Below are 24,737 nucleotides of genomic sequence, written 5' to 3' on the forward strand. Positions count from 1 at the left end.
AAATGTGTTGTGACAGGGAGGGACTGCACTGTGGAGCTTGTGGATCTGCTATTTTTGAATAGCCAACATATAAATGGATGAAGTGGTTAACATCATTGTGATGCTGTATTAACACATTTAGCCGGGGAAGAGCCTTGGGGGTCCCCTCAAAGAGCCCTGGGGTCCCCTCAAAGAGCCCTGGGGGTCCCCTCAAAGAGCCCTGGGTCCCCTCAAAGAGCCCTGGGTCCCCTCAAAGAGCCCTGGGGGTCCCCTCAAAGAGCCCTGGGTCCCCTCAAAGAGCCCTGGGTCCCCTCAAAGAGCCCTGGGGGTCCCCTCAAAGAAAAGAGCCCTGGGGTCCCCTAAAAGAGCCCTGGGGGTCCCCTCAAAGAGCCCTGGGGTCCCCTCAAAGAGCCCTGGGGGTCCCCTCAAAGAGCCCTGGGGGTCCCCTCAAAGAGCCCTGGGTCCCCTCAAAGAGCCCTGGGGGTCCCCTCAAAGAGCCCTGGGTCCCCTCAAAGAGCCCTGGGTCCCCTCAAAGAGCCCTGGGGGTCCCCTCAAAGAGCCCTGGGGGTCCCCCTCAAAGAGCCCTGGGTCCCCCCTCAAAGAGCCCTGGGTCCCCTCAAAGAGCCCTGGGGTCCCCTCAAAGAGCCCTGGGGTCCCCTCAAAGAAAAGAGCCCTGGGGGTCCCCTCAAAGAGCCCTGGGTCCCCTCAAAGAGCCCTGGGTCCCCTCAAAGAGCCCTGGGGGTCCCCTCAAAGAGCCCTGGGTCCCCTCAAAGAGCCCTGGGGGTCCCCTCAAAGAGCCCTGGGGGTCCCCTCAAAGAGCCTTGGGGGTCCCCTCAAAGAGCCCTGGGGTCCCCTCAAAGAAAAGAGCCCTGGGGGTCCCCTCAAAGAGCCCTGGGTCCCCTCAAAGAGCCCTGGGGGTCCCCTCAAAGAGCCCTGGGGGTCCCCTCAAAGAGCCCTGGGGGTCCCCTCAAAGAAAAGAGCCCTGGGGGTCTCCTCAAAGAGCCCTGGGGGTCCCCTCAAAGAGCCCTGGGGGTCCCCTCAAAGAGCCCTGGGGGTCCATGGAGCACTGCACTAGCACACAGATTCTCAACCTTTTCACTGACATATGAAATAGACAATAGACATGTATAGACAAGCACTCATCAAGATCTGGAGAGTTGATTCAACTGTGAAAATGAAAAGACCATTAGGAGTAATGACATTTTATGGCATCTTTGGTCTCGGGGGGGAGGGGTGGGTGGGATTGTTTGTTTTTGTTTTCCTTGTTTTTGCTGTTATGTGTTGTTTTATATGTGTTTTGTTTTCTTGAAGTCATTCATGATGTTAATGTGTCTTATTGTGATTTTTGTCTTAAAATAAAAAACATTTGATAACAAAAAAAGAAAAGACTGACCCATATGACCCTTTGAGCAGTGGCGGGAAAAGGACTCACATTCTCAAAGTATCAATACTGCAATACAGAAATACTCTGTTACAAGTAAAAGTCTGGACTTCAACATTTACTTGAGTAAGTATATTGGTATCAAAATGTACTTAAAGTACCAAAAATAGAAAGTACTCTTTATGCAGAATGTGTCATTTAACAAGATTTCAAACGTGTAAAATGTATTCAAATGTTTTGTGACGCATTGTGAGCTTGTAGATCGGATATTTTTAAATGGCCGAAATGTATATAGCTGAAGTGGATAATAATCAAAATTAAATCTATGAACTAACTAAGTAAAAGTACAATATTTGACGTTGAGGTGTATGGATTAGAAGTAAAAGTATTGAAAATTGTTACATACTTGAGTAAAAGTACTTTATAACACTGATACACAATACACACCAATGCTGCTGCACTGTCTCTATCACACAAGACACAAGACAAGGGACTGTGATATTCTGCTTCATTTCTATGTCTATGTTGACCATTATGTATATTTGACATAATGATCTCAACTGACATAGTATGATCTGACTTTAGTTTATTTATCTATTGTCAATTCTCATGACATTTTTTTTAAACTGCTATTAAAAAACACTGTCCAGGAATATGCACGACAAAAATTAAATTAAATTACTTCAGGCTGGAAAGATAGCAAGAGAACATTAGAGATTAATCTACCGTACGTGGCAAAAAGACACAGACAGACAGACAGACAGACAGACAGACAGACAGACAGACAGACAGACAGACAGACAGACAGACAGACAGACAGACAGACAGACAGACAGACAGAGACAGAAGTGGGTGAACAAATAGGTGCAAAGATATGTCAGTGAAGAGGATGGGTATTATACTATCACCCTAGTCTCGTGTAGCCAGACAACTATTCCACAATCTCCGAATGCTATAGTCTGGAACTACAAATCCGAGTAACGGAAACTAGCATTTCCGTTCAATATACCGGTATTGTAAAATATTAAAATATATTTACATTTCTGCTAAGCAGCAAGCTATATTTTAGACGATTTACAGTAGTTTAGGATAATTTTGAGTTAGAGGAGAGAGGAAGGAGACATGGACAGAGGACCCTGGAATGAGAGATGCTAGAAAATCCACATCAGCATTGATGGAGCACTGCTTCTCCACAGAGAACCCTCTCTCTCTCTCTCCCCTCTCTCCCTCCCCCCCCCCCCCCCCCCCTCTCCCCAACATAGATTAGTCTCTAATGGAAACGACCTCCATCTGCACAGAGTGTTAATTTAACACACAGTGTGTACTCCTTCACCACCCAGGGTTTTACCCTGAGCCACTACTGCTACATGTGTGTCTGTGTGTCTGTGTGTCTGTGCGTGCGTGCGTGCGTGCGTGCGTGCGTGCGTGCGTGCGTGCGTGCGTGCGTGCGTGCGTGCGTGCGTGCGTGCATGCGTGAGTGAGTGAGTACTTGCATGCATGCGTGCAAGTACTGTATTATTATTATAAAGTATTATTTTAAAGGTATTCATACTTTACTTGAGTATTTCCAAATCCCAATACTTTTGGAGACCAGATTTTACAATTGTCTTCTATATACCGATAGTTTTCTGAAAAACCTGTTTCTATGTCAGTGGTGCTCAAATTTTTTCATGTCAAGGACCCCCTAAAATCATATGCATTCGGCCACCAACCCCCATCTGAAAACTTTTTGTTCCTGGGACCCCCCAGAAGCAAAGATTTGAGTTAAAAATATTTGCTGTGAAAGAATATATATTCAAAGATTTGTGCCACATATTCACAATTTTTCTAAAATATCAGATCTACAAGCTTGTAGTGTGGCACAGCGCTATGAGTTTGTATATCTGCTATTTTTCAACAGCTCTAAAGTTAAAATAATAGTTAAACTGGTTAAAAGCTAAAGGTGACACAGATGCATTCCAGGTCTTAATGGCTTAAGCTTGAGTTTTTAGGTGATAACTTAACTACCGTGGTGGTGGTGGTTTAGAAAAAACAGAGACATGTGCTGGGGTGAGCGGTAGGTCACTTATCACCGCGGCTTCAGTGACATCATGTTGTAGTTTTCCCAACACCGCGGTGAGTAGGTTTACTAGGTTATCACCTAAAAACTGGAGTATGCATGACTGAGTCTTTACAATTAGGGAAAGATTCAGGTTGGATGTATGGTTGGGATTTGGAGCGTGTGTGCGTGTGTGAGAGAGAGATAGAGATGTGTAGATGTTGTGTGGAGTGCTTCTAAGAGCCTCTCTCATCATGTCTGTAGGACACGTGAGCGAGTTTAGCACGTTTATTCAGCGAGATACCCTATATATAGCTCTCTTTCTGTGTGACTGTGTGTGTGTGTGTGTGTGTGTGTGTGTGTGTGTGTGTGTGTGTGTGTGTGTGCTCTACACGAGAAGAAAGCAGCACGTGCCTGTGATAGAAACGTGTGATTCCATGTTTCTGCTATCTATGTGTGTGGGTGAATGGGAGGGGCTGTCCTCTGAGAACAAGGCGCACACACATACACAGTTACACACACACACACACAGCTATAACGTATAGTATATCGTTATAGTATAGTCATGTCAGGCGGCTTTTCTCCGTTACCGCGGTCGTTCTTTTGTTCTCTTTTTGTTTCAGAGCTAAACGCATTGCGTTGTGTGTGTGTGTGTGTGTGTGTGTGTGTGTGTGTGTGTACAGAAAGAAATGCTGGGTGAAAGTATATAGACTGATTAATTCAATGTATTAGCATGCAGAGCAGAGGATGCTTTACCTTGGCTTGTGAACACTGCAGTGGGATGCAGACAGGAGGGAGAGAGAGAGAGAGAGGTTGCTCTGATACAGTATGGTCGGGCGGGAACTTTCTATCTCCGTAGTTCCAAATTGTTTTAGACTTTTGTTTCGGAATTTAATAATGGCGATCTATAATACAGGCTGTAGATCTGCTATTTACAGCGTTCTGGAAAAATAATTGTTAAGCGGAAGCATCGCTTAAATCTGTCTGACGAAAAGTACTAACAAGAGTTTGTGACTAAATCATCTACAGACAGAGACAGCACACTGCCTGCTTTGGAACACATCTTATTTTCTTTGTCTCCATTTCCTTTAAAGAGTAACGGGTATAAATTTACCTAAATTAATTATTTTCCTCAAATAATACACTACAAGTAAACATGGTTTATAACTCATTGAACACCTTGATAGTAGAATAATCCTCTGCCCCCCTTTTTTCACTCTTTTTCAAAACTCTTCAAGTGGTTAACAAAAGTGGCCTATTTAGATTATCGCGATAATAGTTTTGGTCACAATAATCATGACATGAAATGTTCATGTCATCCCATTCCTAGATTCTACTGAGTCTCGTTCTATTTAAGCTTTGTTTTGTATTTGCTTTGTATTGTATTGTATTGTATGCATAATTGATGAATTTAGTGCAACGAGTCCATCGTCAATGGACCACAATACATGGCAAAACAAGCCGTGGCATGGTGTGAGCTTGTAGATCCGCTATTTCCGCCCACGCAGCACCCCTCGCACGACCGACAACTAGCGACTAGTATGAAACAGGTCTCATGTCATGTGGTTCACAGTGTCACCGTTTTGGAAAAAGATTTTAAATGCAAATCGAGCACGGTTCGAGCGCGGATCGAGTGCGGGTGGGCCGTGCCGGGCGGCGGCACAGCTACGGGAGGTATATACAGCAGTCAAGAAGAAGACTGTGGAAAGAAGATGTGTACAACTGTGAAGATGTCATGATCACATGGCTGTTGTAGCTGTGCAGGCAGCAGGCGACCCACCGCAGAGTGAGACACTGACATGCTTGGGAGGATTGTGTGTTGAAGACACCTCACTTCTGACAACCTCTCCAACCCCCCTGCCTTCACCCTCGTACACTAGAAAGCCCCTGTCACTCCTTGACACAAATGTAACGAACCCACATGCAAACTACAGTCAGTAATACAAGGCAACACACAGTCACACACACACACTGTACATAAACAATGTTTTTTGCAACATGGACGACTAGAGCCCTCAAGTGGCGTGTAGCGGTACAGCAGTCTAACAAAAGCTCATGTTTTCAGCCAACTAGTGTGGTGGTGAGGCTCACAGTGTGGATTTGATTTAGTCGACTTAAACTATGACGAAAAATAATCGACCACCTTTTTTCACTGACGACAACGAAATAAAAACTAAGCTATGATGACTAAAACTAAGACTAAATATATTGACAATTTCGTCAACAAATAAAAATTAGACTAAAATAGCAGTATTAACACATTTTGCTGGGGACACCCTCTGGAACCACATTTACCCTGGGGGTCCCCAGACCCCAATTTGAGAACCAATGCTATATAAATATAAACAATGCACCCCTGATCAAAAGGGGCACATATGATGTGTTTTGAGCTTGCATCTTGTTGGCTATTTTCACTATTTTTTAAGTGTTAAAAGAGCAAACAATGATGAAGGTTAGGTCACAAATGCCAAAACACATTATGCAAATGTAAAGGTCGTTCCTACTTATAACTGCATTGTGTTGATGGAATCCTTTGATCTTATGCATAAGCTATTCATAAAATATGCAGTATATATGAGGTTCTGAACTTCTGACTGCACACATAATTAATGGCCCAAAACGATAATTACTTGCTTGCAGGTAAGAAGAAGTACTGAGCTGGACACTGGGGTCTATTTTAATGTTGGAGTGACATCTTGTGGAAGGTTGTGAACATTTCAAGACAATAAATAAGTACTTGTACACTCATGTCTCACTGTGCCAGTGAGTGAGGAAGACCAATGCTGATAGCCAAAACAGAATCTTCTAGAAATGTATTTTATAGAGTCAATGGAGCCATTTTGCATGGATTTGCAATTATGACTGTTCAGCAAATTGACTGCATCAATTTGCTGAATTAAGCAAATACAGTGACACAAACCCACAATAACAAACAACTGCAGTGGTTTTGACAATAATATCTATGATGGGTGTAAAAGACATTTCCTTATTAAAATAGTGTTAAATAGCTCTAATTCCAATTCAATAGTAATCATATAGTCTTAGGTCACATTCATACCAGAGAGCTTTGCTGCGATTAAAACGAATCCTGCTGTGCATTGTCAGAAAGTGTACTTCGTTTGGCAGGTGTGAAGGCTCATTTGAATCCTAATGCGCAGCAAATAACCGCATTTTACTCCGCCCAAAAACGTGGGTTTCGCTTCGCTTCGAATCGCACTTGACTACGATTCGGTGCAGGTGTGAATGCAATCCGCAGTAAATAAAGGAAATGAAGCAAACATAATGTGACGGGTGAGGAGCTGAACACAGTTGGAGACGGAGAAGGCATATTTTAAGCAGCGCAAAGATGTCCCGTTACTGTGGATAGACGTGGTCGAATAAGGAGACTGAAGCCCTGATCGAAATGAGGACGTGTACATTAATCAATTGCTTAAGAAAACACAGTGTATTATAGCCTACATAATATTCTGTCTGTCTGTCTGTCTGTCTGTCTGTCTGTCTGTGCGTGCCGTAAACATGGAGTGCTGTCACTGTGTGGGACTGGGGAGTTATATCAGTGCGCTCATGCAGCGCTGTGCTGCATGCCCAAAAGAACAGTGTGTGGCGGCTGCGTGCGTAGAGAGAGAGAGGGGGGGGGGGGGGGGTCCCAGACGGCACGACACATGCACGAGTGTAATTTTATCACCATAGATTTCACTGTGTAGGGCAGGCTATAGTTTATGAATGGAACACATTGATAAAGGTCCCCCCTGCTGCGTTTCCAATTGCTGCGAATGACAGTGTGAAGGCAAACCGCAGCCAATTAAATATGCAAGAATCCCAATTTCCCCGCCCATACGGATCTGAGTCTACCGAAGTATTAGGTGAGAATCTGACCTTAATTAAATATAGTTTAAGTTTTGGAGAAACCATAGTTAAGACACCACAAGTAAAAGCTCGCAACAAGACGTAACTAGTATAAACTATAAAATATATGTCTAATTGAGTTCTTGTGAAATACAAAGAACTATGAATTCATAGAGCTAACAGCCAAAGCAAGTCAGTCTTGTTTTTACCTTTTGCAATTACAGTGCATAATCTCTTTGAGTGTTCCAAACGAAAAGGTACAGGCCAGGGCTAGGCTTAAGGCAGATAATGATGTGAAACTCTGTCCCGGTCCACCACTATATAACCATCTGCCCGTCCGGCAGTCTCCCCAGCTCTTTAGTAAATAGAAAATGAATTTTCAGGCCGGGATACTAATTTCATCCAATCAACAGCAAAAAACATAAGAGTGACTCAATCTAACCAAACCAATCAACCAATCAACCAATGATAATTAAATAAATGTCCCACCAACCTAGCACCAGAATGGCGTCATCTTTCTTGACGTGTCGCTCCAGTAGATGCTGGAATTTGGCGTAGTCGCCCAGCCAATCAAAGCACTTCTCCTTCTGGTACCTCTCATCCCAGTAGTCTACATCCTTGTACCGGGAGTTGTCCTCTGGCAGGTGCTCCATCCTCTCCACGCCCTGGAAACACACAGAAAACACATCAACACTAGTGGGCCCATCACAATTATTACATAATAGTCTAATCGCAATTATTTTTGTCATAATTGTCATACTAATCGTTTCCATGTTGAAAAGTGTTTGTACATAGAAAATAGAAAAACAAAAAACATACATAGAAAAAGCTGAAATAGGCCCAGGCCGTAGCGTAACGGTCTGGGCACCGGACTGGTGATCCAGTCGCGGTGTGCCGCGGGTTCGACTCCCGGACCCGACACGGCCTTTACCGCATGTCATCCCCCCATCTCTCTCCCGTTTCCTGTCAGCCTACTTTCTATCCCTTAAAAAATCAATAAAGGCGTAAGCCGCAAAAGAATATCTTAAAAAAAAGAAAAAGCTGAAATAGCTGATCTACAAGCTTGTAGCTTGGCTTTTAGCCAAGCTTTTTTGTAATGTTTTGACATAATAATAATTACAACCTAAATGTAGTTAACAAATGATAAAGGGACCCATAAAAATGTGTCTGCGAAACAGTGCACTAGGGGCAGCTTGCAAACCCCAAAGGGTGCACACACCAGTTTGGGAATCCAATGCACTGACTAATGCAATGCTGATGAGTGTTCATCTAACTCTGGTAAATGTCACCATGTGTATGACGATCATTAGCATTCTTTGATTATGTTATTATGCACAGTGGAACAGTCGGTAGTGCTGTCACTTCACAACTAGAAGGTACTGGGAATGGCGAAGGGCCCTTCTGTGTGGAGTTTGCCCGTGTCCCCGGCCATATGAAGTAATACCTCCCCCTTGCCAGCCGGGGCGCCCAATTCTCCATGCAGACCGCGGCCATCTTACCATATAAGTTAATGGCAAGGTGCTACCTAGGTGCAACTTCCCATTGGTAGCCCATTCATCCAAACAGAAAAGTCCTATCTGATTGTATTACACGTCAAACTCACCAACATTGCAGCTGTACAGAAAGCTTGAATTAGTGTTTGTTTCATAAAAATCCATTGTAGAGTAGATGTTATGAGCTACTTTGTGTCCTTGCAGGTGATTATTTTTCCAAGTGCTGGAGTTTGGAAGTGCTCGTTAGATGTCACTCAACTGCCCTGTGTACCACCTGTTTTGAATTAGATAATGCAAGAGGCAGCAGGACATTGCTTTACTGAAAACGAGTGCTTCTAAACTCTGATGGCAACATGGCCGCGGTCTGCAGGTCAATGGAGGGGAAAGGAACTGGTTGGAATAGCGTGTTCCTTCCACGCGCTACGTCCGGCCAGGATAACTCTCCCTTGTCAGGTGAAAAGAAGCAGCTTGGAGTCCTCCTCATGCATAGAAGGAAGCATGAGATCAGTCTGCTGCCCCCCCTGCCGCGTGGGTGGAGCTTCATTTCCATCCACCAGCTGTCTAAAAATGGTGGCCCCGGCCCCCGCCCCCCAGACTAGCCACCCCCTTCCAATATGAAGCTTTAGACTGGGGTGTAAGTGATATTGTTTGTTTTTGTAATAAGTGTAAGTGTTCCAGGACTATATTCTATATCGTCATAATGCAATACCTCTCCAAGCTAAGCAGATATTGCCTCTTAAATGGATAAGCCTCAGATATTTGGTCTGTCTGTCTCATGTCATGTCAGGGAGAGCAGGTTTGAATTCCATGGAGAAGTAGAACAGTAGAGCACGTAACGTTAAGGTTAGCCTAGCAGCTTTAATGTAGGAAGAATTGCACACACTATAAATAAACATACAGTCAGAAGACGTACAGGCAAGTCAAACAGCAGCAGTTATTAGTCATAGTACACGTTTTCACACTATGTACATAAAGGTATATTTGTCTGTTTTCCTACCAAGCGTAACCTTTATAATCGATATACTTACGAAATGAAGGGTCCTCGTTTACAAACACAAACAAGTCGTACAACAGCAAGCATAAACACAGAGATGACAGATCCACGTGTTACTGTCGCAAGCATTGTACGTAGCACAATGGTGCGCCGGAGGAAAAAATATCTTCAAACTGACACAGCTTGTTGGAAAGTCTGGTGACGCGAGCTTTATTAGACATGTTCTTTTTTGAGAAGCAACGCGAGACCCCTCCTCCTCATGCAACTTTTCACATTTAAACGCTCTCTTGCCAGCTAGCGCAGGCAAGGAAATTAGTAATTACACTGACAGGTACGCCACTGTGCCAGTGCCACACATGGGAAAGTGTATGTCTGTATGAACAACTCACTATCCTTGAAATAAATGCGACAATTTCTCAAATAATCGGTTCAAGACTGTAGAATGAACGGAACAAACGGAGGGATATACTTTATAAACCAATGTTCACTTTAGGTGCAGTGCAGCGCAATAACAACAAGTACGGTGGCTGCCAAGGAACAATAACTACAGAGCGAGCATGCTGTGCAATACATCAAGACCACAGTGAGTCTATATATGATCAAGATTCAAGACCATAACATTTTATGGTCTTGAATCTTGAAGTTTTCGCCGGCTGCCGGGCGCGGCTGCACTAATAGAGTTGTGACAAATTGTAACCCAGGTGAAAAAGTTAATAAAATAAGGATTGCAAATGGACTTAGGTCAGGATATAAACCATATTATCATGACAACAAACACAATATTTTGGACCATACATATAATTACAAAGAAGAAAAACAACCAAAAAAGTGTAACCTGCCGTTTTCTTATTCTTTCTAATTATTTGTTCAGCCCGAAAAATTCTGTTTGTTGTCATGATTTGTCACGACAAGAGTTGGCTTTGTACGTGGCTTAAAAGGTCTTTAAATAAATATTTATTTAATTTATATGGGGAAAATGAACGGGGAATAATTTCCTGGGCCCTGGTAGGGGGCAAGACTGCAAAGCTCTATAGGTTAGGGGAGGATGGGGGAAGATGAACCACTTTTTACTTAAGTTGTCCTGGAAGCAAGGCAAAATGAGATGGCAGTCAAATCTAATGATCTACACATATTTCAGGATGTCCTCTATCAATTGAAATGATGAGTAAGCAGCTATGACAAAGGGCCATGAAAATATGACCTTTTCAAAAAAGAAAAAAAAGTGGCTCAATTTGCCCCAGGTAAGGGGTAAGTTGATCCAAAATTGAACCACATGATATTTTAATGTAAAGAGCTTAAACTTGAACAGATAATGTATTCACGTATTGAACATAATTTAATAACAGTTTTCCCTTTTGCAAATAGTCTTATTTATCTGTTTATTTATTATTTAAACAATATAAAGACAATTAAATAAAGTTTGTTATTCAGAACCTTATAATATTTGCAATAGTGTTAATACAATATAGCAAATTTGCAAACATTTGCAAACATCCAAATTAAAGGTCATTCAGTATAATTTGAGTAGCTAATACTTAATACAAAAATATGAATGGTGATTCACATTAAGAAAATTGGCTCAATTTACCCCAAGGAATTGGTTCAACTTGCCCCATGGCCACTTTTTGACAAAACATGGCTAGCTTAATGCTCCAGGCTAATGTTTAGCTAAATGATTCACATGGGTTTTATACATTGGTATATCACCAACATGCATGATATATAAGTTTAGACCTGGGTGCTTTTGCTTTAATATAAAAATGATTATTCCAGAAAAGTTTATTTTTTTACTTTGATCAGCAAAAAACACTTTTTTGTGTATAAATGTACTTTCCACTTTGTCCATGTGTCTCTCATCTTCACAGTCAGGTTGAAATGGTGGGTGTGTCCTGATTTTGAGGTCACATGACAACTCATGTGTGTAGTTTTAAAGATACAGGGGGTGTTTCAACTTACCCGACGGTTCATCTTCCCCCATCCTCCCCTATAGATATTATACACAAATCAAGGCCATCGGTATTGGAGAATTAGACGACAATTTAGACCTAGCAGAGGTGCAGCCGTTCTAGATATGCTGGTCAAGACAGAGACAGACCAGCAGCAGCAAACGCCTGGACGAGAGATATAGATCTCTCAGACTCACCCACCAAATGTCCATCTCAGAATTTTTCCAAATACCATAAGTGACAATTGGCCTGAGCCCTAGAGGCCTGTTTCCCAGATAAAGGAATGCTCATCATGCAGTGTCTTTACTGAGGTGGAAACGTCCATGCATGCCCATACACCCATTCTCAGAGACAACCCATAGGCCTATAAGAGATGGCAAGATGGTACAGAGGGCAGGCACTTATTGGTCTGGTTAACTCAAAGACGGTGTCATGAATTTGTGTAAGCAATTTAACTTCTTCTTCCCACATAAATTGACTGGCTTGAGGAAGAAAATTGCTTGGATCTCAACTTTTCTTCAAATATAGGCTATCCACAGACTTTCAAAGGAAATAGAGCATGGGTTATGCACCTCCACTCTAGCCGGTGCTGGACAAAAGGCAGTACAAGAGGAGAAAATAGAGTCCGCAACACTGGTATTGGTATGAAAACTCAGCTCCACTGGTTTATTTGACTCATGCAACGTTTCGATCCCTTAGGATCTTCTTCATTCCTGAAGAAGATCCTAATGAAGTCCACACCCACAACACCAGAGGGAAGTGCAACAAACCATGTGCAACCCAGATTCGGCACAAACAAGGGACTAAATTATTTTCGCTCCTGTGCCACCAACATGTGGAACGCCCTACCAACAGTCATTAAGACATTCGAATCCCTTGACTCCTTCAAAACCGCTCTCAAAGGGCACCTATACGGACGGGCACCCACCCACCCCTTGTCCCCCTCACGTTTCTTTTGCTATATAGAAGTGTCTATTTTACGTCTCTAAATGTTTTGATGATTTGAACAAGTCCACTCACAGTTAACAGTCTTTGTATTGAGTTGTGCTTGAAATGTACTGCAATTCTGCAAACTGTTAATAAATATTTCAATAAATCAATCTGTAATATATCACATAGCCTACCATTGTTTTCACCACCCACAACTCCAGTAGGAAGAAATACCAAGTGCTTCCATTAGATGGTGGTCATGCAACATTTGTGGATGCCATTGCCAGCTGTTTTTGCTAATGTTTCTCTTGCAGAAAATTGTTTTACAGGCAGACCCACGGCGATATGTATTGTACAGTATTCCCATACTCACAAATCCAACACAATGGCATTGGCAGCTACGTTTCACTATTAGGCCTGCTATGTCTCTTTACAAAGTGTAATCTTTATAAACTGTAGGCCTACGCCTACTAATCCTCGTGCCAGTAAATCATTTACAAACACTTCCATTACTGTCGCAGGCATTATTACGCAGCTGTGAGCATGGAAAGGTTGCGCAAGGGTCTCGCTTTGCCCCCTAAAAAACGGATCTACAATCTAACAACACGTCGCATCGGTAGGCCTACGCTTTGTATCTTATAGATCTGTTCTTTTTTTGGGGGGGGGGGGGGGGGGAGCTGCACCATTTTCGCAATATTTTGGAAGCGACATTCTTATGTTTTTACCACTTGTTAGTTAGTTAACTTGCAACATTAATCTGAAGTGATCGAAGAACACATTTTGGACACGGTAAAAAAAATACTTGTCAAAGCTCTGTGCATGGGTTGTTTTATTTAGGCTAAAACAAATACGCTATTGCATATTCTTGTTTTGCCAATGGGATTTTTGCATGTTTTTTGTCAGATTGAGTTATACTGTACACTACATATTTATTTATTTTTGATTACTACTCGAAGTTTTAGAATTATTATTGTTTGTCTTTAAATGTATCGATGAATACAGAACCTCAATGTAAATAAGCCATAGCTTTTTGGGGGTAGCCTATACAGTATATCCTTTTAGCATTCTTTTGTATAAACTATAAATCTGTATTGCTGTGCTTTTTTTGCAAAATTTTAATAAGGCATTCAATCAATCAATAATATTGTGCCAGATTTAATGCTACAACTCAAAGTTTTTGCATACCGGTATTATTGTTTGTCTTTAAATGTCTCAAATCGATGAATACATAGGCTACATAACCTCAAATTTTTGGGGGGTTTAATATCCTTTTAGCATTCTTCATTCATTCTATAAATCTATTTCTGTTCTTAAACCTTTAATAAAGCATTCAATCAATCAATTGTATTAATTGTGCCAGATTGAATGTTTTGATATTGTTGTGGTTTATTTCCTTATCATCTTCACACGTGTGTCTAGATGAGGGCCATTGGGAAGCAACAGTTCTGTGTCTTCCGACATATCTCCAGTCAGATGCACAAGACATCTCATCCACAAAACTTTACAGATTATGAAAGCATAAAGCCCTTCGAGCCTCAAATCCCATTGTATTTCAACTTCGCCAAAGACGTCTTGGATAAGTGGACAGAAAAGGAAAAGGTAATGATTTAACCCATTACTTAATGACTTCACCTATGCTATTGCTATATACAGGTATCTGTACCAAAAAACGACATACATAATTTCCCCTAAAAAGTTATAAATCCAAAAATAATATGGCTATATACTGTATAAATTATTTTCTGACTTTCAGCGTGGAGAGCGAGGGTCTGTCTCCGCCCTGTGGTGGGTGAATGACAATAAGGAGGAGGTCCGATGGAGTTTTGAGGAGCTGGGCTTTCACTCCAGAAGACTGGCCAACGTTCTGTGTGGACCCTGCCAGCTCAGCAAGCAGGACCGGCTGCTTCTCATTCTGCCGAGGGTTCCAGAGTGGTGGCTGGTCAATGTGGCCTGTCTCAGGACAGGTAATGATTGTAGTACTGCTGTAGTGACCGGTGAATGATTGTAGTAATGCTGCTCTTCACATAACACTTAACCACTAAGTCAGAACATATGATGAAGTAAAGGCTCATACATAGTCTAGATTTTCGGTGGTGGGGTGACCACCGAACTACAACATGACGTCACGAGCCGCGGTGAAGAGCAAACCACCGCCACTGCTCCAGCCCTTCTCTCTGTTTTTACTCACCACCGCTCAACGTTATTTCAGCTCCGGTGGTCAGCTCACCACCGGAGCAGTGGTCACCTCACCACCGGAGTGGTGGTCACCTCACCACCGAAAATCCAGACTATGAATAGGCCTTAAGTGAGCCATTCCTAATACAAGAATGGTCACCCCAAAACACGCTTGCCCCATCAGAACGGTCGGACGCATATATGTCTGTCAACCAAAGTCCACTCGCTCCAGTAACATCCAGTGAGCTGGGAGCGGTCGGACCCACTAATTCAGTGACCTCGTAACGGTCAGACCCCGGGACAATTCTTGTCCCTATCGGGTTGTAATGGCACAGAGTCGGCTGAAGTGGACTTCGCTATACTTTCGGCACGCTCATACTGTTGCTCATACTGTACCGCGGCACGAAGTGATGCACTATGAGCTTGTACAGGTGCTATGAGGGGCGCTAATCATAGCAAATTAATAATAGCAACATGAGTTAGACTTTAATATATTAGCGCCCCTCACTTCACACGGGTGTGATTTTTGAATAGCCAAAGTGTATAGAATAAGGCTTAAAGTGGCTCAAATCTAAAATGATAGATGCTTTCCCGGTAATGGGTTAATCGATGCTCGCTGCATGTTATTCTGATGTACTCATCACGTCCACCACAGGTACCGTGCTGTTACCAGGCACCTCTCAGCTGACATCCAGAGACATCCTCCACAGACTGCAGATCTCAGGGGCCAAAGGTGCCATCACAGATGAGTCCCTGGCTCCTCTGCTGGATGCTGTGGCCCCTGACTGTCCTTCCCTGCGTGTCAAAATATTAGTGTCTGACAGGAAAAGAGAAGGATGGAGGAACTTGGGCGATTTGCTTGGGTATGCAGCTGGCTACAGTGGAGGAAATAATTATTTGATCCCCTGCTGATTTTGTAAATTTGCCCTAATACAAAGAAATGAGCGGTCTATAATTTTTATGGTACTTTTATGTTAACAGATAGAGACAGAATATCAACAAAAAAGTCCAGAAAAAAACATTATATAAAGGTTATAAATTAATTGATCAGGTGAAATAAGTATTTGGTCCCCAAGCACATCATGACTTAATACTTGGTGGAGAAACCCTTGTTGGCAAGCACAGAAATCAGACGTTTCTTGTAGTTGGTCACCAGGTTTGCACACACCTCAGGAGGAATTTTGGTCCACTCCTTTTTACAGATCCTCTCCAAATCCTGAAGGTTTCGAGGCTGTCGCTTGGCAACTCGAAGCTTCAGCTCCCTCCACAGATTTTCTATGGGATTAGGTCTGGAGACTGGCTAGGACACTCCATGACCTTAATGTGCTTCTTCTTGAGCCACTCCTTTGTTGCCTTGGCCGTATGTTTTGGGTCGTTCATGCTGGAAGATCCATCCACGACCCATCTTCAGTGCTCTGGTTGAGGGAAGGAGGTTCTTGTCCAAAATCTTACCGTACATGGCCCCACAACGCGGTGAAGTTGTCCTGTACCCTTAGCAGAGAAACACCCCCAAAGCATAATATTCCCACCTCCATGCTTGACAGTAGGGATGAAAACCATTGGAAACACATTACGCCGTAATGGATTGAAATACTAAGTGACCACAAGGTCCCCGTGCTCAAGAAGACACATGTACAGGCCTGTCTGAAGTCATCAAACTGTATAATAGTGAAAGGTCAAAGAAAATCCAGCGCCCTGGCCTCAGGCATGTAAGTGGCACCGAAATTAAGTGACGTAATCCGTGTTGTTTTCATCCGGTAGTAAGTACCGGTTTCGGGGACCAATCTAGTGAAAATAGCTAATTTTCACTACTTTCTTAAACATTTGTTTTCTAATGTATGGAATTTTCGATTCTAAAAACGCCTTATAAAACCTAACCTAAAGTTTTCTGAAAACCTTCAAATTCTTATTAAAAATAATAAAAAAATAGTATGTTTCGATATCGTATGAGACACAGTGACAGAGGTGAACTGTATGTGACACAGAGGGCGCATCCGGCATGAAAGGTAACACAACGTATGTTACATCAGGTCTAAATGGGTTTCATTTGAAATAATAATTATTAAAAACAAAATGAAGGAAACAAAAAAAGAAAGGGACCCATACAAATGTGTCAGCGACGCACAAATAGGTAGAAGCCCTGCTGTCTGTCTACAGTGTGTTTTAAACACTTTCAAGGGAATAATCTTTATTTTGCACTGCATTTCACATTTCACAATCAGGATTCAAATTGAAAAAGTAGCACAAGTATAGCAGATATAAGCTCAAAACCTTCAAGCTTGTGGATTTGCTACTGTTGATGCTTTTGTGTGACTTAGGTCACATTCATACCAGAGAGCTTTGCTGCGATTAAAACGAATCCTGCTGCGCATTGTCAGAAAGTGCGCTTCGTTTGGCAGGTGTGAAGGCTCATTGGAATCCTAATGCGCAGCAAATAACCGCATTGTACTCCGCCCAAAAACGTGGGTTTCGCTTCGCTTCGAATCGCACTTGACTACGATTCGGTGCAGGTGTGAATGCAATCCGCAGTAAATAAAGGAAATGAAGCAAACATAATGTGGCGGGTGAGGAGCTGAACACAGTTGGAGACGGAGAAGGCATATTTTATGCAGCGCAAAGATGTCCCGTTACTGTGGATAGACGTGGTCGAATAAGGAGACTGAAGCCCTGATCGAAATGAGGACGTGTACATTAATCAATTGCTTAAGAAAACACATAAAAACACTGCAGTGTATTATAGCCTACATAATATTCTGTCTGTCTGTCTGTCTGTGAGTGCCGTAAACATGGAGTGCTGTCACTGTGTGGGACTGGGGAGTTATATCAGTGCGCTCAAGCAGCGCTGTGCTGCATGCCCAAAAGAACAGTGTGTGGCGGCTGCGTGCGTAGAGAGAGAGAGAGGGGGGGGGGGGGGGGACACAGCACGACACATGCACGTTATGAGTGTAATTTTATCACCATAGATTTCACTGTGTAGGCTATAGTTTATGAATGGAACACATTGATAAAGGTCCCCCCTGCTGCGTTTCCAATTGCTGCGAATGACAGTGTGAAGGCAAACCGCAGCCAATTAAATATGCAAGAATCCCAATTTCCCCGCCCATACGGATCTGAGTCTACCGAAGTATTAGGTGAGAATCTGACCTTAGTATTACAGGATGATCAAGTAGAGCGTTCATTTACGGAACAAATAGATGGGGATGAGAGGTTTCCGCCCGACAGCAACGATATAAAGCATTATGCACATATTGGACCCAGTCTAAGCTAATCTACAAGCTCATAATGTGTTGTGATGCTCAATCAGGCTTTAATGTATCCCTTAATTCTTCTGTCTATTAGGAATGTATCCAGTGACCATGAATGTGTGGAGACTTTGAGTGATGATCCCATGACCATCTTCTTCACCAGTGGGACCACAGGCTCCCCCAAGATGACCCAGCACAGCCACTGTAGCTATGGGATAGGTCTGACTGTCAATGGCAGGTAATCACAGCACTGTAGCTATGGGATAGGTCTGACTGTCAATGGCAGGTAATCACAGCACTGTAGCTATGGGATAGGTCTGACTGTCAATGGCAGGTAATTACAGCCACTGTAGCTATGGGATAGGTCTGACTGTCAAACGCACTAGGTAATCACAGCCACTGTAGCGATGGGACAGGTCTAACTGTCAATGGAATTGGCAGGTAATGGCTGCATTCTCTCTTTCTCTTTCTTTCTCTCTCTCTCTCTCTCTCTCTCTCTCTCTCTCTCTCTCATCACACATACTCTGTCCCTCGTCTTTCTCTTCTTATGCCATTACACGGTCTGTTGGTCCTCTCTCTGTGGAGGTACTGGTTGGACCTGACGGAGAAGGACGTCATGTGGAACACGTCAGACACAGGCTGGGCCAAGTCGGCCTGGAGCAGTGTTTATGCCCCTTGGACCCAGGGAGCATGTGTCTTCACACACCACATGCCTCGCTTTGACTCCGCCATTGTGCTAAAGGTGTGTGTTCAACCGTCCGTCACAGATTAAAGTTCTCAGTCGCCACAGCTGATTTCAGTCATTGGGATTCCATCAACCTTTTTCATATCAAGGCCCATTATTTATTCTTGTAAATTACGTAATGCAGGTGTTTAAAACAATAATTTAACTCTTGAGAGCGTAAATCATTTTACACTTTCAAGAGTTAAAGATGTATAAGACTTCATTTGTTTACAAACTCTCCATCATTTAGCTGGGGGCCACCTGAAACCCCTCTGGTTGAGAACCACAGCCATAGACGTCAGCATGTCTTCTATGGAAACATGCCATGCACCAAAAATCGACAAGCTGTAGATAGCTAGCTATTTCTCGTTATTTTAAGATTAAAGCGTATTTTTAAGTGGTCAAACTAGTAATAGAATACATGGTATCAGGTATGGTCGACCCTAAACCATCTCACCCTCAATTTCGCCGACCTCACACTGACCGTTTGGTGCCACAGTTCTTGTATTCTTTATTTTGTTTTACTGAGAATAAGGTTAGAAATAAGTTTAGGGTTAGGCATAGTTTTACTGGGGTTAAGTTTAGGTATAGGGTTAGGTTTAGGCATAGTTTTACTGAGGTTAAAGTTAGGAATAAGGTTAGGTTTAACCATTTAAGCGTAATTTACTTAGGTTACTTTAGGAATACCAGGCTGCTTAGTTCCGCCGGCTGTATACCCGGGGCGAGTTGGTAAAGGGCCGAGTAATTAGGTATTCAAATACATGACAAGAAAATAACCCTATTAATGATCATACATTTCATTAAAGCAAAGGTTAAAGCCTCAATCTGCAATTTCTTCAACTGGTTGGCTGTCTGGCTACCAAAACATTGGCTACCAAAATGTTAATGAAGCACAGCGCTAGTGTGTGTGGGGGCTCCTTTCATGCTGTTCAACAAAACAGATTAGGATTTAACAACATATTTCACTCATGAGATTTAATTTTTGCTTTAATCCACGTCAACCAGAAGGCCGCAGTACAGACAGAGGCTGATGGATATTATTATCCATTACGGGGAAAAAGGAGCATTGCAGTCTGAACAAATCTGTTCACTTTATTTTTAATCTTCCATTTATGCCTCACAAATCTCAGAACGTTTTCGACTGTCCCAGCCTTCACTCTGTTCAACGTTTGTTTTGGAGATTGGAAATACTCAAGTAAAGTAGAAATACCTCAAAATTGCACTTAAGTACAGTGCTTGAGTGAATGTACTAGTTAATTTCCACCACTGAGTTTTACAGATGTCCCCTGCCTTCTTTTCAGACTCTTTCTGACTATCCCATATCGACATTCTGCACCTCGACAACTGCTTACCGCATGCTGGTCCTGCAAGACTTGTCCAAGTAAGGTCCATTTATAGCGACAAGGGAAGACAGACTATGCACCCACTGCACATAAAATGTGCCCACTGTACCAAGACATCAGAGACACATACTTCCCACAGATTACACACACCCTAAGTGAGTTTGAATCTATAACCAACGACAAAAAAAATCCCATACCTATTGGGAGTAATACAAGAATGTGTGAACACAGTAGTAAGATGTGTGAACTGCTGCGATAAAAGGTTAGCCAATGGAATACAACCACCCTAAGGACTACTATCTGTACAAAGTAGACTGCTAGACATACTGTACATGTAAACAGCTCCTATACCTTTAAACACATGCACTTTTAAGTAACTTCAAAACATTCCTGCTATTTGTTTCAAAAAAGCTTTATAACCTATAGTATTAACAATGCAATGTGACATAGCTCTGTTTACACCCCCTCCAACTGTACTGTATATGCATTCCCCATTTTCAACTGTTATTATATTTTGACACTTGACACATTTTGTATCATATTATAGGTACAAGTTTATCCTGTTGTCAGTTCACTTTGTAATCTGGAATACCTGAAATGTCGGTTCTTTCTTTCTTTCTTTCTTTCTTTCTTGTGCCAGGTACAACTTCAAGGCCCTGCAGCATTGCCTGGGTGCTGGTGAGGCCATCAACCCAGATGTTATGAGGAAATGGAGGGAGGCCACTGGACTGGATATCTATGAAGGTTATGGACAAACAGAAACTGTGAGTTTAAGTGTTTTCATTCCAATGTCCAGTTGTGTATCATGATGTATATACAACAGATACAGTACTTTATATTTATATTTTCTCGATATTTAATCTTTTTAAGCGGTGCTAGCCACTTCATTTCATTTTATTTAATTTCGCACATAGTTTATCACAATACAGTACATAATAGATAACAATTCATTTGTCTTTCATAATTCATTTGTCTTTCATACAGTATATCTGACACCCATGACGAAAAGGAGCAGGAAGAAGAATAAATTATTATAAATACCTGCCCCCTTTTCACTTAAAAGTTAGTTTACTTTAATGATTGGTGCATACACATCTAAAAAAAACAACAACAAAAACAAGTTGAGCAATGACACGTGTAAGAAATCATAGCTCTAGCTCTAGTTAACCTATTCGTTGTCTTCATATTGCCTAAATATTTGATCTTTGTAATTTATTTTAAATTGGAAAATATTTGTACAACCCTTTAAATTGTCATCCAGAGAATTCCATATTCGGATTTGTGTTATCGAAGGACACATTGGTCTTTGAGTGGTCTGTGCAAACTTATGTTTAAAGTCAAATGTCCTCCTACTACATGTGATTGGGTGTCTATGCGTTATTATTCCGCCCCCCTGTGATGTCATCTCGGTATTTTTTCACAATGATCTATTTTATATATATATGTTTTGCTCTCCATCCTGGTGCCAACCTTCAGGTTTTGATAGCTGGTACCTTCAAGGGCATGAAGATCAAGCCTGGATCTTTTGGAAAGGCATCACCGGCATATGATGTGCAGGTAACAAATATTTTTGTTAGGTTTCTTATGTTGTCATTTGTAAGAAAGAAAAAAGAACATATGACATACTTGCTTCTTGAAAAGAAAGAAATATCAAGGATAAAAACCACAACAAAGTCAGGGACATATTTCCATTGTGGCCTTGGTCTTACTCTTAGTACATAACATAAAATACTAGAGATTGTACAAGCAGGTAAAAGTGGGAGAATCTACGCAGCTCAGGCCCATGGGATTGCAGATGAAAAAGTCCTGATGAATTAGTATTTGTGCTGTTTGTGTTCAGGTTGTGGATGATGAAGGAACAGTCGTGCCCAATGGAGTGGAAGGCAACCTCGCCATCAGAGTAAAACCCCACAAGCCATTTTCTCTGTTTACCGAATACATAGTGAGTATCTGTTCAAATAAGCTTTAGAATTATATTAACCTGCACTGCAGCTGGGTTGTAAAGTATGGCCAGTGTACTGCTGTTGGATGAGCTAAGTCAGAGGTGGGCAACCAAGACTTTATGACCGACCGTCTATTGCAATGGGGCTTTTTTTGAACAAAAGATACAAAAACAGTAATCTCCGCCTCCGGCGGGATATTAAACGCATTGCGAGATTGTAGAACTGCTATTTCTGGTGAATGTCAGTGTATTATGAGATTTATTTATGACAAACCCAGAATATTAATTGTCACGGATATATTTCAGGGGGAAGCGGAGAAGACGAGGGAGTGTTACAGAGGACACTTCTACCTGACCGGGGACAGAGGTGTCATGGACCAAGATGGATACATGTGGTTTGTTGGACGTGCTGACGATGTCATCAACTCATCTGGGTAAGAGCTCATCTCCCCCGCCCCCTGCAGCCTCCTAGAGTGATTGCAGCTACAGCCCCTGGGCAGGCCACTCGACAATTCGACATGCAGCACCTTTCCTTTCTAATGAACTCTGTGTTGGTGTTGGTCTAGGTACCGGATCGGTCCGTTTGAAGTGGAGAGCGCTTTGATAGAACACCAGGCTGTGGCGGAGTCTGCGGTTGTCAGCAGCCCTGACCCTGTCAGAGGAGAGGTACAGTATATAGGCCTACTGTATGCAGTAACAAAGTTATGCATTGTGACGCACTGCAAGCTTGTAGATCTTCTATTTTTGGTGAATGATTGATCCCCCAGAATAGGAATGCTGGGGTTTAAACTCCAATTATAAAAGTTATTTTCAATCTGTCCTTATGGAAACAAATATTCTCTCCAGCTAGTTTTCCTCGTGACATACTGCATCTTTGGGGGAAAGACTTACATGTTTACATGCAACGTATGACAAAAGTTGCTATAAAGTAACAATGTGATTCAGGGGTGCCGTAAATTTAAGGTGACCTGAGCCAAAAATGTTTGAGAACCATTGCCCTAGAAGTGTCACTGTTTGAATAGAAACACATACTTTGTTTCCCCTCTTATCCAGGTGGTGAAAGCATTTGTGGTGCTGACAGCAGAATATATGTCACATGACAAAGGCCAACTTGTGAAAGACTTACAAGCACATGTGAAGAAAGTGACTGCGCCGTACAAATATCCACGCAAGGTATCCTTAAATACTTACTTCACATGTACTGTAAGTTTACTGTATACCCCACTGGATATACCTTACTGATTAGGAATGGTTGATTTCTTATTGTATTTTCTGTTGTTCTTTGCAGGTTGAGTTTGTGGAGCAGCTGCCTAAGACAGTCAGTGGTAAGATTAGAAGAGTGGAGCTACGCAAGAAAGAATGGGGGCAGACTTGAATCAGTAGCGGAAAGAAGTATTATCTCACAAAAAAGTCTCCAACATGCATCATAAGATGCATGAGTTGACTTTTGGTACTTTTAAGTACATTATGATACCAATACCAATACGTTTAGTCAAGTAATTATTTTATTCCAGACTTTTACTTGAGTATTTCTACATGGCAATATTGATACTTTTACATGAGTAAAGATTTGAGTACTTTTTCCACCTCTGGTGTTTCTTTCCCTGGGTGATTTGGTTGAGACTATTCCAGTGGAATCCACACGTATATTGTTGACCTAATGTCCACTCCACAATCTACCTCCCAGATTCCTCTAACAACCTTTTCTGGATCAGAGTCCACTGCAAAATCTCACCACTTAACACAGTGATGGGTTTTGTTGTGTCATTATAACAATCAATAAATTGTGCATTTCTTTCAAGGTTTTAAAGAAGGAAATACCATGACCTTTCTATATGTTTTAATGTAAACTCAGCAACAAAAGTTAGGAAACTTAAATTTGGTACATTATTTCTCCACATAATTAATACCAATCGGTATTGCATTTTATAGTCACTCTTGCACGTACAGCATGCCCAAGCTGATACCACAAGTGTTAAATTCGGGTGAGGTCTGGACTCACAGCAGGCCATTCCATCCTCTCCACTCCCAAATTCTGGAGGTAGGCTACTCTGTGATGATCCTAGCTCTGTGGGGGGCGACCGTTGCCATCCTCCAGGATGGCGTTAGGTCCCAGATTCTGAAGATATGTTTTTTTCCTTATTATTGTGGTAGAGTGCAATCATCCAATCCACTAAGCAACTCAAAGGGGCGTGTTAATCAATACATTGGAGTTTTCTGTAAATCCATCTGACTGGTATGTGTAACTTTTATCGAGATTAGTAGTAGTAACCAGTAGCTAGCGAACGGTATTCCTAGCATAACAGCACAGTAGACTCCCACTAACCCACATATCCAGACTATATTAATGTATTTTTCAATGTCGTATTACTATTGACGTATCATAAGAACGGGCGAGAATGATGTAACGGTTTGAAATAACTGTTTAATCAGGCATATCTTTTTATAAAATAAAACTGATGCTAAATGACAGGCTATACTTTTTATTCTATCATATCATATAATATCAATGTTTGCATGATTCTCTCTGTATTATAAATCATGCGTAGGGCAACCAAATGTTCTGCAGCGTCCCTGCAAAGGGCTGCCAGAACATTGCTTTTCCTTAATCCCTATGACTACTGCAAAATATCCAGAGAGGTTTCATTTAAAAAATATCGAGTAATAGTGTACATGTTGTTGGTCAAAGTACTTAATGTAA

The 24,737-nt window shown here is 42.0% G+C and overlaps 2 protein-coding genes across 4 annotated transcripts in view; one reads left to right on the plus strand and one right to left on the minus strand.

Moving 5' to 3' along the window:
• ece2a (endothelin converting enzyme 2a) overlaps positions 1-9,891 on the minus strand; it is a 140,456-nt gene extending 130,565 nt beyond the window's left edge. The window contains exons 1-2 of the mRNA XM_083781631.1: positions 9,766-9,891; positions 7,738-7,909 (exon numbers count right to left, since the gene is read on the minus strand). Coding sequence (XP_083637757.1) covers positions 7,738-7,897 — 160 coding nt within the window. The 5' untranslated portion in view covers positions 7,898-7,909; positions 9,766-9,891. The remainder of the gene's footprint in view (positions 1-7,737; positions 7,910-9,765) is intronic.
• Positions 9,892-10,213: 322 nt separating this feature from the next.
• acsm3 (acyl-CoA synthetase medium chain family member 3) lies at positions 10,214-23,620 on the plus strand. 3 transcript variants are annotated; one of them, XM_083781625.1, is made up of 14 exons: positions 10,214-10,314; positions 14,027-14,206; positions 14,361-14,571; positions 15,438-15,645; positions 18,122-18,265; positions 18,613-18,769; positions 20,053-20,132; positions 20,735-20,858; positions 21,571-21,651; positions 21,935-22,036; positions 22,343-22,470; positions 22,603-22,702; positions 23,090-23,209; positions 23,325-23,620. In XM_083781625.1, exons 2-14 carry the CDS (start codon positions 14,027-14,029, stop codon positions 23,409-23,411), a joined length of 1,722 nt encoding a protein of 573 aa, XP_083637751.1. In that variant the 5' UTR covers positions 10,214-10,314; the 3' UTR covers positions 23,412-23,620. The 3 variants fall into 3 exon arrangements, with proteins under 3 accessions (XP_083637751.1, XP_083637749.1, XP_083637750.1); XM_083781623.1 differs by lacking the exon at positions 10,214-10,314 and adding an exon at positions 13,097-13,223; XM_083781624.1 differs by lacking the exon at positions 10,214-10,314 and adding an exon at positions 13,311-13,396.
• The last annotated feature ends 1,117 nt before the right edge of the window (positions 23,621-24,737 follow it).

Source organism: Protomyctophum parallelum (assembly GCF_964188405.1).
Source record: "Protomyctophum parallelum genome assembly, chromosome: 14".
Lineage (NCBI taxonomy): Eukaryota > Metazoa > Chordata > Actinopteri > Myctophiformes > Myctophidae > Protomyctophum > Protomyctophum parallelum.